Here is a 16,459-nt window from a genome sequence, read left to right as displayed (position 1 = left end):
TATGGATGATTCATGACACTCCAATGATACATTTTACATGGAAAAAGGCTACTTTAAATATTAGAGTTTTTTTTTTCATCATCATAATGCGACAACAACAACAACAGAAAAAAAAAACAAAAAAAAAAACAAAAGAGAACGTGGAATGGTACCATCCAAGCAAATGCTTGGTGGTAATACTTGTCTATTTAAATTTTAAAGACATGGAACTATATATGGGCAACATTTACATCAAGGCTAGATGTACAGACTCTTAACTGGGAATAGTTCATGTGTGAGATGTAGCTTATGGTACATGACAAACAATCGAGAGTTGGCCGGAGAACAAGAGGGGCTGAGAAGCAATAGAGCATTGCAATGTTCTTCTTCCTTTTTTTATAGAAAAGCTAATGCCCATTGAGATCTTGAAGTATAATAAAGTCAAGGTCAATAAAGAATTGCAAGAAAAGCAAAAAAAAAGTGAACATTTTTAGTGGATGTTTGTGGCTAGGGAGGGCCGTATCTAACTAGTTAATTACCAATCTGCAAAGTTTTGGATGTCACGTCTCTTTCTCAATGCTTTTGCTAAGAAGAAATTATAAATTTGATTTGGAAAGGGAGTACTATCGCCACCATTCTCGAAGGAAAAAAAGGGATTAGTTAATTGCTACTATGGCATTGACTGATGCAGCAGTGGCTGCCTTTGACATTCTAGAAGTTTTTTGAAAGTCCAGCCATTCTAGGTCTAATAACTCGTCTCCTAGTGTGCTATTTTCCTCAACGTTGTTACACATCTATACCGATCCATTGCTGTTGATATTATAATATTGTATTGAGCTATATAAACATAATTTGACCTAGGAATTTGATGACCATATGTATCACAAGTTGGTGAGGCAATTGGTCGCAGTCAGACAACTCCTTATAGGTGCTATCGTATCAGCATTTAAAGGGAACTCACCATTTAAAGTTGGTGATGAAGCACCTTCTAGGATTTAAAGGGAACTCAGCATGAAAGGTGGGAAATTCCCTCCACTCCTTTTTCTCATGGTTTGCGTATTCTGTGCTTTTCTCCAGGCTGTCTTCCTTCTTGTTGAAGGTGCGTTTTATAACCCTTCTTTTCCTTTGAGCCCACCTTGCTGGGACTACCAAAATATCTAACTAGTCATTCCAATGCTCCGGTCTCTAGCTACTATGCTAGGTGCAGGTCCTCGAATATATTGGTGGATATCAAAATAGGTGATCCGGAGAGGGCAAAATTATATCCTACATCATTGTGCACCATACCAATCAACTTGTCTTCTTTCTATAAACCTCAATCACCATACACTCGTCTTGGTGATAGGCCCACAGGAAGAAGACGAGGTAATTAGCATGGTGCACAACTATATTGATGCATACGGTGTAGGATATAATTTGTCTTTTGAGTAAGTGGAGCTTTAATCTCCAAGCTTCAAATCCATTTGTCAAAGGCAATGTAGACTAAAAAAATTTACCAAATAAAATAAAATAAAATAAAAAATCCGAAGATAGGAGAGACCAGCACAACTTGTTTGAAAGATGGGCTAACGATTAAGTTGAGCTTTGTGCCAAAATAAAATGGTTAAGTTGAGCTGTTTCTTTCTTAGAGCTAATGCATGACCTCCTTTGGCACAAACGGCCTTCGCTATTTTTTTCCAGGTTAAATAGGGGTACAAGGGTTGCCATCCCCCAACTACGCTTCCTTTTATTATATAAGAAAAAGGTTATGAAGCCCAATCATATTACCAAACGTTTCCCTGCATGCCGGGATGTCAAGTGGCATGGGGAGATTGGTGATCGCACAGCCCCCTTGTGAGTCACACCAGTCCCCTTCTGCCAAATGTAATGCCAACTCTGCAGGGGAATTCTTTTGGTAGTAAGGTTGGGTTCCAAAGTTAGCTTTGCTCATTATTTAACAAATTTTCCATTAGCATATTCAAGGACCTACTCATCTCTCCCCACAAGTCAATTTCATGTTTCTGTTAGAGCGTCCGGTTGCTGTCAACTCGTTTTAGCCAACAAATCCATTGTACTTTGGATCTCTTACTTTTGCAGCAAGAAATGAAACAATGATGAGGATTTGGAAGATTTCTTCTGGCTTTCATTCCACTCTGATGCCCACAGGGAGTTGGCCAACCCACCATGGAACTTGCTGAATGAGTTCCCATTAGGCCCAATTTGGCTCCCTAGAGTCTTTGCCTTGGGCCTGTAACTGGGTCCATGGTTGTCAAAAGCGCTTGTGTGGGCCGGATATGGGCTAGGATATGTATGCTTGGACTCTGTCTGAAACTAGAGTTCAGTTCTGGGTGATTATTGGTCCAGGTCGGTTAGGAAATTAGGCCCAATTAGGCCTATTAACACCTCTGTCCTTATTTAAGCTGCAATCTCATTCTAATCAGCTGAATCAGAAAACCCTGCTGCTTCCAATATTCTGTCCTCTAAGAGATCCAAAAACTTATCCTCCAAAAGATTATGGTTTATTACTAAAAAAAAACAAAAGAGGCAAATGTATAGATAACTCAATCACCTCACATTTTATAGTGTATATTATGTAATTGCCTTCAGGATACCTGGAACAAAAAAGAAACCTTTTTTATATTATATCAGAAAAAAAAAATGCTCCCACAAGTCAATTTTGTGGTTAAGTCAACATTTCATCTACATTGGTCTTTTATGATTCATCTAATGTATCAAGGACTAGGAATCGAAATTCCTCTACGAGCTATAGTGACTAATTCATTTGACAGAGTATAATTCGATCTTCTGTTTTCATACTAAGTTCAGAAACTACAGTAAAAATGTTCCAAGGCAATGACATGTTAATATCTTTTCAGATTTCAATTGGAACAATATGGAGTACTCTTCATTTCATGCACATAAAATTGTAAGAAAAGGCCATTAGCCGATCCTTAAAAATGCGGATGCTAATGATGAAGTTTGTATAGGTACAAAGGCTGATGCAAGCTCTAAAGACTCAGGATGTTCAGGAGAGAGACTCTGTTTTGGATTAGCCGCCTGTTCAGGCATTCCAATTGTGTCTCAAGATCTTCCATCTTAGCCTTTAGTGTCTCCAGTCGATCTTGTGCCTTCGGTACTTTCTCACCATCAACATCTTTGCAGGAGATGCAGTCATATGAAACAGAAACGCACAATGAGAAATCTTCATTGCCCATGTCGCTTGTCTCCTTGTGCTCTTCCTCAGAGGCGACCTTCCTCTTCTGCAATGCATTGGAAACAAAAGACCACCTGCTGGTCTTCCTTTTTGGCCTTCTTGAAACAGAAAGGAGACGCGATGCGGATCGGAGGAGAGAGATGGCGATCTCTCTTGCTTCCATCAACAAATGTACCACAATTGATAGATCAGAATCCATATCAACAGCAGTATAAGGTGAAGATTTGCTGGACCCTTGCTTCGATGGCCTGCGACAATTCTCGATATCCTTCTGTGCCTTCTTTCCAGAGCGAATGCAAGCATGCAACCTGCTCTCAATGCTTGTTGTGTCTCTTCTTCGAAGGGCCAACTGAAGGTCCTGGAGATGCTCTTTCATTGTGACTAGCTTATCTCTCAAGGTGCCACACAAGTCCAACACCTTGACAGACCCATCCAATTCCTCTTCCAACCACTCTTTTCGATGTGGATGGCAGAGGGCTTGTTGGTTGTGAGGCAAGCGAAGGAGCTCCTCGATGCAGTCATACAGATCTCTGAGCCTTCTCAATCCATTACACATCTCCTGGGATGATAAGGAGCATGAAACCACGCAAGTCCTTAGCTTGTGGACCTCTTGCTCAACCCTGAGTGCAAATGGATGATCTCTGGAGGGCAGGCTAATAGATCGAACATGCGAAGACTGGTGTTGCACCACAGCAGAACGAGCCATCTCTGCTTTGCTTTCTGTGAAGCTTTGAATTATATGACAACTGAAGGCCAGAGAAGGGAGGACGGTGTGTTCGGATTGATCCTCGAGCTGTCCCAACTTATAAACCAACATCTACAAGAGCAGAATGGGAGACAAGTGGAATCTAGGCCAGCTGAGCTCCGCAAGTGATGCCCACAGCTTGAAATGTGGATCTGGTAATGGTTTCTCCGAACAAGCCATGCTATTTTTTTCCGTGTTCGTGCCATGCTCCATGGGCCTATGATTTTAACTATTGATATGAAGTGTACGAATGTTATATGTCTGCTTGCCACCCCAACACCCGATCAGGTCGCCAACACATCCACCATGGATGATATATGGTGTATTAATTGGATTGAAACATTGATTAATAATGCAGCATCCAACAACCGGACAAGGGTACAAGAACAATATAACAAGTAGCTTTAATATCAGCATGATCAGCTGAGCCAAAAGCACAGTTAGTTGGCAAGATTTCTTCCGACATCCAAGTCATGAGAGCTACTAGAACACAGCCGACAAGTGAATTTTGACATAGGAGTTACTTCGATAATTACTGCAAGTGCTTTGCCGGGACCGATTAGAACTCGCCATGAGAGTTATCGTGGAATCCAACCATACGAAGCAGTCTCCGTCGTGGATTGCCGGGACCTGGCATGCTAAAATTCTTAGTCTCGGCATGCGTCACGCCGAAACTAGTTGTATATTAGTCTCGGCATGCCGCACGCCGAGTCTAGTTGTATATTAGTCTCGGCATCCCGGGTGGTGGGACAAGAGAACATTTTGTACCATTCTTTTTTTATTATTATTTTCAGGCACTGTGCAAGTTGAAACTTGGTTACTCGATATAAAAGTTTTGACGGGAATCAGTTGGTCTCGGCAAGCAGGTTGCCGGGACTAATTGAACCTTGCCTCTGGAGTTTTTTTGTTTGTTTGTTTGTTTTTTTTTGTTTTTTTTTTTTTTTTGGGGGGGGGGGGGGGGTAAGGTATCAACTCGGCAAGCTGTGTGCAGGGACTGGTTGGAACTCACTAGTCTCGCCATTGGCAATGCCTGGTTAGAAGTTGACTGTAAATATTATGAGAGAATCAAAGAAGTTTTGCAGCAGGTTTAACGAGATTTCTGCGTTAATGCAATTGGGCAGAAGGTAAAGCTATTTGAGTAACATGTACCCATGAAAATTGCATCCCAGGAGATGCAACCATCTTTGCTTCTTGGTCTTGGACGACACTTTTGTTGTGAGCTCACCATACTAATAAATCAATGCTCATGAAGCAGATGGGAAGACACACAGAATCTTGGCCAACTTTGCTCTCCCTCTATATGTGATTATGAGGACTCCTGATGTGGATCTTGTATTGGCTTTTCTCAACAGGTCAGACTCATTTGTTCCTCCATTTTATTCTTCATAGAATATGAGTTAGGCTCGTTAAATTATTCTAATGTAATAATATTGTAAGATACATGAGGGTCATAGGTCTTCTTGCCTCCCCAACAACCCATCAAGTAACCAACAAATCCACCAATGATGATGTACGGTGGTTTAATTTCGCTGGGACATTGTCTAATAATGTATCAACCAATGGCAAGACAATAGTATAAAATCAAAAGAATAGTTAACATTAGTTTCCACATGATTGGGGTAACCTAAAAGTATAGTTATTGTCAATATTTGTTTCTTATGAAATTTAAGCCATGAGATCTATTACAACTCATAGTCTGCATTTATTTCTGTTGGTGAGAGAGATGGGTTGAAGCAAGCCATTGCAAAAATCTTGGACAAAAAAACTATGTAAAATAAAAGGTGAGTGGACTTGTTCTGCAACGTTGCATTGACTAGAACTTGCATATACAGGATTGTTCATGGTAGTGATTTTGATGGATTTACAAAGCAAGGATAAACATATTAATTATAACAATGTCAAATTTACTCTAATGGTACGAAAGTTTAATTTATCTTGATTTAATGCTACCATAAGATGACATGAAGCACCATGGAAGGATTGAAAGGTAGTGGATGTCAACTACAAAGAGATGGCGAAGGACTTGCTGATCACATATTTCTCTGTTGCAATAATTAATGAAAATCTTTATAATATAGAAAGGAATATAGATTGGTAATTGTGAAAAAAGTAAATAGATAATCATGTCGAGAGAGCACAACAATTTAGAGGTAGAGAGCATATTTACGGTAGTTAGGAAGGTCAATGAACAAAAAAAAAAAAAAAACCACACTGTGGTTAGAAAATAATATCATGTGAGAAGAAATAGCAATTATCTGAACATATGCTCATAAAAAAATTAGCTGAACGATTTTAATGTTTGGTTTTCAATGTCTTCTTATGGGAAAAAAAAAGCAACTGATCTGAAGAAGCAAACAAATTCTTATGTTCCTTCTGGTTATATTAGCATACTGAAAGATAGATAAACGTGGAGTCAACTAATTCGAATTTAAGAGAGAATATAAGTATGCTTCTAATTTTGTTAATATACATATTTCCTTTCTGACATCATCTGATGGTTAACAATGTATTTGTTCATGAAATTGTGTTGAAGTTTATTCATTTGAAATAAGAACATTAGCAGTAAATTGACTTTGATATTCATATTCTCCATCTGGAGCCATGAATGAGGAAAGAACAGTTAGAAATATTCCAATAATGATCCAAAATTTCCTGAATTTTAATTATAATCAGTATGCTGTATATCCCAAATGTCTACACTGGACCCACCATGTCCAAATCTGCTTAATGATCTAAGGATTTGGTGCTAAATGAGTTCTTCCAATGACAGAAATTCATTTGAGCTGAGGAAATGTGTAGATGTTGATCCAATTTAATTTTTCCATTAGTGTCGAGAAGCTAGAATTTTCAGTCCATCCAAAACATTTAACAAGAGAACACAAGATGCTGAAATCTGCTATTTCATTTGGAATGTCATAAACAAAGATCATCAATGTTTCATTGATATTATTCTTTAAATCATTAGAAGCCATTTCTACCGAAAGAGAGTGGTAAATACATCAGCCTGTTTGTTCCTGTGCACTGACAACTTTTGTTTGTCGAGAAAAAAGACAGTAAATATTGAAATTTGAATTTCTTGATATGATTAAGAACAGTATGCTATACATTCCAACTCATCTACGAAATTGGATCAATTACAAAGTCACTAGCAAATCCTTCAAAAATTGGATGCAAATAGCAGTGTCTGTATGGTAACAAGGTCTCATAAGATTTCTATAGGCTGAGGATGTTAAGAAGGGAGACTCTATTTTGGACTAGTCGCCTGAACAGACATTCTAATCCAGTCTCGAGATCTCCAATGGTGACTTCCAATGCCTCTAAGTGACTCGTATTTTCATGCTCCTCGCAATCAATTTTCTTCTTCTGCAAAGCCTTTGAAATTAAAGACCACCTGCTAGCCTTTGGTCTTGACCTTGCCATGAACAAATTAGATAAGATAGATTTCAGTAGAGAAATGCTGATCTCCTTTGCTTCTGTCAGCACCTGAACCACCATCGATAGCTCAGAATCCATATTGACAGCTGAAGAGGATGCAGCTCTGTTATCCGTTTTCTTCAATGATCTTACACAATTCTTGAGATCCTTCTGTGCCTTCTTACCGAAGTGGATGTAAGCATGCATCTTGCTTTGGATAGCTGCATCTCCTCTTCTTCGAAGAGCTAGCTGAAGGTCTTGGATGTGCTCTTTCATTGTAACCAGGCTGTCCCTTGTGGCACCACACAAGTCCAACAACCTCACAGATCCATCCAGTTCCTCTTCCACCCATCTCTTCTGTGGGAGATGGGAGAGGGATTGCTGGTTGTGTGGCAGGTGAAGAAGCTCCTCCATGCAGTTGTACAAATCTCCTAGACCTCTCAATGCATCTCCCGTCATCTGGCTTGTTAAAGAGGATGAAGCTACACAAGTCTTTAGCTTGTGCAACTCTTCTTCAACTTGGAGGGCAAGGGGGTGGGATCTGGATGGCATGCTGATGGATCGAAGTCGGACGCATTGGTCTGGCACCACAGCAGCCATTCTTGCTCTTCTTTTTTTTGCAGTGGTTTCTCTGTTTGTATCAGAAGAGAAAACTAGAGAGAGAAGGATGATGCTTTGGCTCTAGTCCTTGGAGTCCTCTTGCTTATAAACCAACACCTCTGGAGAAGATGGGAGACACCAAGAATCTTGGCCACCTGTGCTTCCCATGTGATGTCAATATGGGTCTTGGCTAGCAAAATGGCTCTTGTAATGATTTTTCCAGACAAGCTCTGCTCATTTCTCTTCTTTAGTCTGATTTCCAGGTGATAGGAATCAGATTATGTCTGTGATGCATTAACCTATAAATTAATGTACAATGCACGAGGGCTTTCGCCGTGGTTGTCTCCCCAACAATCCATCAGGCCAGCACCAACTGTCGTCGATGAATGTAATCAGATCCATACATGGCCTAATAATAAAACCTGGTGACCATCTTACAAGCATATAATAGAAGTACTAGTTGCAGAATCAGACACGTTAGATGTCCCCTTGTAGCAAAATGCTGTTAGGTAAATGTTAGGGGTTGTGCAAAAACTAACCATTCACATTTGATTCTTTTGTTAATCTTATAACATCAAAATTATTCAATCTAAGAAAGGAAATTATATGCGATAAGCCAAGGGCCAACTCTCTCTCTCTCAAAGAAAAAAGAAGAAAGAAAAGGAAGAGAGAGAGAGAGAGAGAGAGAGAGAGCCTAACCACAAGACCTTAAAACTTTGGGTTCTCATCAAGAATGACTAATAACAATATGTAACTCAGCTCATGGGATCCATTTCATCCACAAATAAATGTTGAGGGTCAAATTAATAAAGTAATTTAATAATTTATCTTCTTCTGGGTACTTGATCACTCTAACAGTATATAAACTTTTTTCTACTCCTTTATTAGGGGTAACTGTGTAAGTTTAATATCAATGAAAGAACAAGAAGAAGACACCATAGAAGTTCTAAGAGAAAATTGAGGAAACCTGATGTCAACTTCAGATGAATATGTTCCATTAAAAAACTTCAGATAAATGAGAAAAGGTTTGTTGGTTGTGTTATGGCTGTTACAGCAATTAGTAGAAGTTTCAATGTAAATGATAGTGAAATAACAGTGAGCTATATTTATGTTCAATGGATGTTAAACAAAGCATAATGTCCGAACAAGACGTAGGCAAGCATGGTAATCATAATGAATAAAGGAAGATAACAAGCAGCATAGCTAAAATATGATCTGAGGCAAAAAAAAAGAAAGAAAGAAAGAAAAGGAGGGCCTCAATCTGAACACAAGATCCTGTCAAAAGTTCTCTGAAAATTTTGAGGATTTGCTGTTGGATAACTTCCCCAAACAACAGTTGGAAACTAATTTGAAGAGGTGATACATGCTTCTCCCCATTTATATTATTTTCAAGAATGCACCCAGCAGAAAATAGTGTAAATACAGGTGGAACATGTTCTGCACCAGTCATTAATGTTTGATTCATGATATTCTTCAAGCCATCACAAGCTAATTCAATTGAAAGAGAGTGAGGAATGCATGTAGAGTTAAATCTTTCTCTGTTAGTAACCATTCCAACAATCCTTCTATATTTTTTCTTTTTTTTTGTAGTGCAGCCTCTCTGAGTGGATGACAAGAGAAGACTAGAGAAGAAGATGATGCTCTGGGTTGGCTTCTTGGCTCCCACGCCTTATAAAACAATGTATCTGTAGAAGATGGGAGGCACCAAGAATCTTGGCCACCTATGCTTCCCGTGTGATGTCAATATGGGTCTTGTAATGATTTCTGGAGACAGACTCTACTTATTGTTCAGGTCTTTCATAAATAATTTATTCTAATGATTTAGCGCACAACACACGAGTTCCCTCAACAAGAATATTGAAGAACACACGAGGGCTATTACCCTCACCGTACCTATCAGGTTAGCACTGTTTTCCTCCAGTGAAGACAATGGGAATCTTGCCAGCTATGCATTCCCTGTGATGTCAATGACTTCATGTCAGTCTTCATATTCCAATTGATTCTTGCAACAAATTCTCGAAGCAGATCATGCACATTTGGATATATTTACTCTACAAGTATTATAATAACAATATGGCTTAAAATAATTGCACCACTCCTTTCAAGAAAAAAAGATAAAAAAACTATGCTTTACTCCATTATAATCATTTGCCCGCTTGTCTCCCCAACACCCTATCAATCTACCACCACATCCATGATGATGGTCTGATGCATGCATTCCTATTGAAAATGATCTAGCAACATAAAGGCCAGACACATGGAAAGAAACAATAAATAATAACAAATAGCATCAGCATCCAAATGTTTGTCGTGGCCTCTTGGCAGATTTTGTTAACATTACATATGTTTAGATTGATCACATGGCAGCACCACTTGTTTCTTGAAAAATTTAAAAAGATGGGGAAAAGGTGAAAGCATAAAACTATAACATTTATTTTCCTTGATTAAGATGTCAATAAAGTATTGCACGTGCCTTCTGTACCGTGAGCATGTAATAAAGGACACCGTACATTGTGATAGAAGCAATCAACTAGTCCCCTGTGTCCAAGTTATGAAACAAGCAATCAACCAGTGCCGAAAGTCTTAGTTATAAAATGATGCCTTTATATGATTCAGTTATGAAACAGTGATCCTTTTTATTGTTCACTTTTGCTAGTTAGTCACAATTTTTTTTTCCAATTCTTTTGGATTCTTTCCTGCTGAAGTTAAGACTGTATCTCACAGGAAGGAGCAGCCTTACAACTCCATCTAAGTGGTAATGCAAGTCAAAAATGAACAACTAAAAAGTAGAGTAAATGCAGATATAATAAACTTGAGAAAGGATCTGAAGAAGGTTGATGTCATTCCAACAAGGAACGAGAATCTCCAGGGATAATATAGAAATTACAATATACATTTCAATGTTTAACCAAATACTAGATTGCAATATCAAAAAAAAAATGAAGAAGGAAAAATTGGCTAATATGTGCAGGAGGCACCTAGAGTGCAATAATGTCGGGAATAAGTAGACAAACGAAGAAAGAAAACAAGATAGAATTAATAAATATGGATCAAAAATGAATTGTTCAAACTTAAAACTAATATACATACCATCCATGAAATGCCTAACGAAATGAAGGATTTTGCTTGTGAAGCATACTTCTAATAATTGTAATCCAATTGAAACAAAAGATGAATACATGCCTCTGTTGTTTGATCTTTCAAAAATGAGTGTTCCTTAATTAAGAGTCCGATAATGCACTCCTGTCCATTTAAACAGAAAGTCTGAGAAATTTCCAGGACTTGAAGCATTATATGGATTCAACATATTAAGAATTTGAAGTTGGAATCTTTCTTCAAGCCAATAGAAACCAATTCATAAAAAAAGCTGACCATCTCTTGATTGACTTTTCTCTTTGCGCGCAGAAACTAAGAAAATAAGGTTAGATAAAACCAAAACACGTGTATTTGAAATTTCTTATAACATTGAATATGTTATTTCCAATAAGATGGAACATTTCACTTTGCAGATAAAATTATAAAGGCAAAATTAATTAGCAAATAGCCTAATGTGTGGATGCTAATCATTAGCGTACAAGTTTTGAAGGCTTTTTTAGAAACTGAGGATGTTAAACAGAAAGACTCTTCTTTGGTTTAGTTGACAAAATAATTTGATGGCCACTGATTGGGTCATCAAGGGCTGTTAGACAGAGTTTGGCACATCCTAAATCCAATCTATATTCAAGTTTAATTAAATATTCAAATCAAACCTAATTTCATCTTCATTCCAGTGATCTTTTGGATCTTTTGTTAAATCAGGTCACAAATAATCCAGATACAACCTATAAAATGTACATAAAATAGTTACTTAACTATATAGTAAATATTTTATACTACGCATCACCATAGTAGTTATAACTTTCTATCTCACAAGTGAAGGTCTCATGTCCTAGTCTTGGACAATGTCCCATGTGCTTCCAATGTGGGTTTGGCTTGCAATGTGATCATGTTTAGACTTCACCAGACAGGCTCTGCTCATTTCTTTTCCATATTCCGATTTCTACAAAATAAGTTTCATGCCTACCATAAAAATTTAGCTCAAATGAGTTAGTACCACACACGAGTTCTCTTGCGCTGCTTGTCTCCCCAACAACCCATCAGGCAGGCCAGCACCGACTGTCCTTGGTGAACTTAATCAAATTCTGACATGGCCTAATAATGAGAATTACCAACCAACCAACAACCACATGGCTAAAGAATAGATAGCAGAAGCACACAGATGTTAAAAGTCGGCTTATAGAGAGGTTGGAAGGCAAATGATGCATCTAAAAACCATATGTCCTCATCCGATTCTTATTTTGTTCTAATCCAAGTCATTCTCATTTGATTCTTTTGATGTTCTTGTAAATGATAATCCTAATTTGTCATGTGTTACAAGAATCTAATCTTTGGGCCTATTTCAAGAAAAATGTGTCAATATAACAATGAAACCATGAAAATTTGCAAGTTGTAATCAAGTTAATTCACAATATATCTGTTAAGAGTCATATCAATAAACTACTTATTTATCATCTCCCGACTACCTGAAAATTCAATAATACAAAATTTTCTCTTCTACTTTTTTATTGGAAGTGCCTGAACTGGGGTAAAATTGGTGACAGGAGAAAGTTTAAGAGAACAATCACAATACAGATGGAAATTATGAGAGGAAACTAAAGAAACTTGATGTAGAATACAGATAAAGAAATTTGTTGTCTGTACTTATGACAAAGCAACAATTATTAAAATATGTTATGTACACACTAAAGAAATCACAGTATGCTGAATCTCCATCCAATGGAATCCTGATCAGAGCAGAATGACAAAAGACGAAGAATACGATATGAGGGAAAAAAAGTGTACCTTTGATCTAAAATTATTCCCGTATCAAAAACATAGGTGTTGGATTAGTTCCACCAACAACAGTCAAAACTGAACTTAAGAAATGGATACATGCTTCTCCTATGTATCATGAAACTAAGACATAAAATATCCTAGTTAATTTACATGAACTTGAGAAAAAGGAGTGGATCCAATAGGCAGTTATGCACATTTGAGTGCAATGTGATGCACAGCAGTCACTAGATTCTGGTTAAAGCTATGTTTCAAGTAATCAGAAGTCAATTCAATTCAAAGTGAGTGACACATGCATGAATAGTTTGACCATTCTGCTAGTGATTAAAATCCTTCGATATTAAATGAATGAAAACAGGAACCACTCCTAGAATTGAATATCCGATTTTTTCCCTTAATGAAAATTTGTACATAATAGATCCCTGCTCAAATACAAAGTTGGACTGTGAAGAGAATCATCAGCAACCCTTTGAAATTTGGATGCAGATGATGCAAATTGTATTGGCCACAAGGTTAAGGAGTCCCTAAAGGCCAAGGATGTTAAGAAGAGAAACTCTATTTTGGGTTAGTCTCCTGAACAGGCATTCTAATCTAGTCTCAAGACCATCAAGTTGAATGTGATGCCTCCGACTGATGTTGTGCCATCTGTACCTTCATGCCATCCACATCCTTGCAAGCAATGCACTCATTGGACACAAAGATTGAAGTAAATGATGTTTGTGAGAAGCATTCTTCCAATAACAGTAAGCCAATTGACTTCAAAAGGAGGATACATGCAACTTCTGTATGAGCATTCTTTAACCAAAAGACTGTTAATGCACTCCTGCCAATTCAAATAGAGAGTGTGAGAAGGTTCCAAGAGTCGAAACATTAATAAGTTTAATAATGTGATATCAAGGATTTGAAATTGGAAGCTCTTCAAGCCACTAGAAGCCAGCTCATGAAAACTAGCCATATCTATAGGTTCAATTTTCTATTTTTCTCGCTATCTAGAAATATAATTAGATAATACCAACATCCATATATGCTTTGACAAAAAGATGAAATATCTGTGATAAAATTGAATATGTTATTTTGATTCAAACAATATAACATGCATTTCATACACAAAAATGTAAAAGGAGTAAAATTGATCAGCAAATCACCTTAAATGTGGAAGCTGATCACTGGTATATAACATTTGATGACATGTTTACAAGCTGAGAATGTTAAGAAGAGAGACTCTACTTTGGATTAGTTGCCTGAACAAGCATTCTAATCCACTTTGAAGCACTTCAATGCTACTCTCTAATGCCTCCAATTGATTGAGTGGCTTGAGTACCCTCCTATCATCAAAATCTTTGCAGGAAATGAACTTGTAAGAAGCATAGAATGAGAAATCTGCACATTCCAATTCATCCATTCCAAATCTTCATGCTCCCCCTCATAGGCTACCTTCCTCTTGTTCAACACTTTTGAAACAAAAAACCACCTGCTAGCTTTTGGTTTTGGCATTGACATGGACAATAGAGACAACATAGATCATAGCACAGCAATTGTGATTTCTCATGCTTCCATCAATACCATCGATAGATCACACTTCTTGTCGATTGCAGAAATAGATGTATAATTGTTATTCAATTGCTTCAAAGATCTAGAGCAATTCTTGACATCCTTTTGGGTCTTCTTCACAGAGATAATGCAAGCATGCAATTTACTTTCACTAGCTGCATCACCTCTTCTGAGAAGGGCTGAGCAAAGAACCTGAATGCGCTCTTTCATTTTAGCAAAGCTATCCCACATGTCACCGCACAGGTCCAGCAAGCCAATGTATCTGTCCAGCTTCGCTTCCACCAATTTATTCTGTGGGGAATGCGAGAGAACTTGTTGGTTGCTTGGCAAGTGAAGGAGCTCCTCAATGCAGCCATAAAGGTTCCCGAGACAACCTCTCGACTGTGAGAGAGGATGAAGCTAAAAGTCCTCAACTTGTGCAGCACTTCTTTGACGCTGAGGGCAGCAAGGTGAGCCCTGGAAGATGGCAAGCTGATGGACCTGCCATGGCAGGCCGTCTTTGCTTCCTATTGCAGGAAAACCTTTCGAATGTGATGGACCGAGCACGTGGCTTCCTCTAATTATAAGGAGAAATAAGATGAGGAGACACCAATAATCTCGGCCACCAAGGCTAGTCTCCCCATGCGGGGTCAATGTGGGACATGGCTTGCAATAATTTTCATGTAGTGATTTCGTCGAACAGGTTGTGTTCATTTTTCTTTTTTTAATGCTAAAGCTGGTCGGCATGTCTCACTCCTCTTCATCACCCACAGCTCTTGCGTTTCAATTGTCCGCAGCAAGATACAACGCACGGGTGTCACATATTTAGCTATGCATCAAACCAAAACCATAAAATAGCGCCAGAAAGAAGTTAGGAGAATCCAATCATAAGGTGCAGACCTTCTGGACAGGAACGGTGGGAAGGAAGGACTCTCCGGCCGTCCGGCGGCATCGGAGTCGCCGGAGTTGGTGGTGGTGGTAGGCTCGAAATTGGGGTTGGCCCGATAAAGAGAGAAGGGAGCCGGAGATAGAGATGGGCCCATCGCAGAGGGCGGAGGGGAAATAGGGAGGGACTCGTTGGTGCGGACGTGGGCATAAAATTTTATCTGGAATCAAATCCGCGTAGAAAACTATATGCGGAAACATGACTGTACGCGTACTACTGTGCGGAAACAAATCCGCATACAATATTATATACGGAAACCCGCTTAAAAGGACAATACAGCGCATACATTTCTATGCGGACGCCAATCCGCATATAATATTATATACGGAAAACGCTTAAAGGACAATACAGCGCATACATTGTCTATGCGGAAGAAAATCCGCATATAATATTATACACGGACACCCGTTAAAGATCATACGGAGCATACATTTTCTATGCGGACGGAAATCCGCATAGACAAACTATAAACGACAATGCGACGGTTCGCATAAACGTTCTATGCGGGGTAATCCGCATAACGTTATGTATGCATATTTTCGCATAAATGAACCGTAGCAAAAATGATGACAAAAATCTCCATGGAAAATATATGCGGTAGTCCGTACACGTCTATGTCATAGAGGACAAACCGTCCGCACCAGCGGACATTATGATTCCGCATAATGGTTCTATGTGGAAGCAACTGCGCATAGAACGATGTGTAGAGACGTACGTATACATGGTATACATTTGGAGAACAAGTATTTACACGGTTCCAGCCTCCGCCCCATTGTCCGCGGCCCCGCCGGACCTCTAAAACTCCGGCAACCCGCTGTGCTCGATGCCTGGAAGCTACACTGATCCACCACCAGCGAAGTCTTCGTCTCCACCACCCTCGCCCGTCACCGTTCCCCATTGCTCGACCCTCTGCTACGACCCGTCACCTTCTCCAAAAGAGAGACTGATAGCACTCTCCTGTCAATCCAAACTGACCTAAAGACAAAACTTGAGAACATTCCAATAGTTTGCAATTGGATCTTTAGCCATCATCATCTTATATAATGAGATAAACACCGTTCCGTTAAATGGATGAGATAAACAGACAATAATGCAGTATAATTATTCAAATCCGACGTATGATATCAAGAACTTGAAGTTGAAATCTTGCTTGAACTTACGAGACGCCAATTCATGCAGA

At 38.7% G+C, this 16,459-nt stretch overlaps 2 protein-coding genes across 4 annotated transcripts; both read right to left on the bottom strand.

Annotated features, from left to right (window-relative positions):
- Positions 1 to 2,321: 2,321 nt before the first annotated feature.
- Positions 2,322 to 4,026, bottom strand: LOC120107715 (uncharacterized). Its single transcript, XM_039121137.3, has one exon. The coding sequence runs from the start codon at positions 3,987 to 3,989 to the stop codon at positions 2,967 to 2,969; it is 1,023 nt and encodes a 340-aa protein (XP_038977065.2). The 5' UTR covers positions 3,990 to 4,026; the 3' UTR covers positions 2,322 to 2,966.
- A 2,949-nt stretch (positions 4,027 to 6,975) lies between these two features.
- Positions 6,976 to 15,425, bottom strand: LOC120104232 (uncharacterized). 3 transcript variants are annotated; one of them, XM_039115040.2, is made up of 3 exons: positions 13,949 to 15,425; positions 11,022 to 13,626; positions 6,976 to 9,887 (listed from the first exon to the last, which is right to left on the bottom strand). In XM_039115040.2, the coding sequence occupies exon 3, from the start codon at positions 7,929 to 7,931 to the stop codon at positions 7,131 to 7,133; it is 801 nt and encodes a 266-aa protein (XP_038970968.2). In that variant the 5' UTR covers positions 7,932 to 9,887; positions 11,022 to 13,626; positions 13,949 to 15,425; the 3' UTR covers positions 6,976 to 7,130. The 3 variants fall into 3 exon arrangements, with proteins under 3 accessions (XP_038970968.2, XP_088568788.1, XP_088568789.1); XM_088712662.1 differs by having other exon boundaries at positions 6,976 to 13,626; XM_088712663.1 differs by having other exon boundaries at positions 6,976 to 11,174; positions 13,949 to 14,055.
- Positions 15,426 to 16,459: the final 1,034 nt, after the last annotated feature.

This window comes from Phoenix dactylifera, chromosome 16, assembly GCF_051530095.1.
Source record: "Phoenix dactylifera cultivar Ajwa chromosome 16, Ajwa_hap1_PhDact_Kaust_v1.1, whole genome shotgun sequence".
NCBI lineage: Eukaryota > Viridiplantae > Streptophyta > Magnoliopsida > Arecales > Arecaceae > Phoenix > Phoenix dactylifera.
Note: the sequence above shows the minus strand (reverse complement) of the source record. Positions and strands in the feature narration are given on the sequence as shown.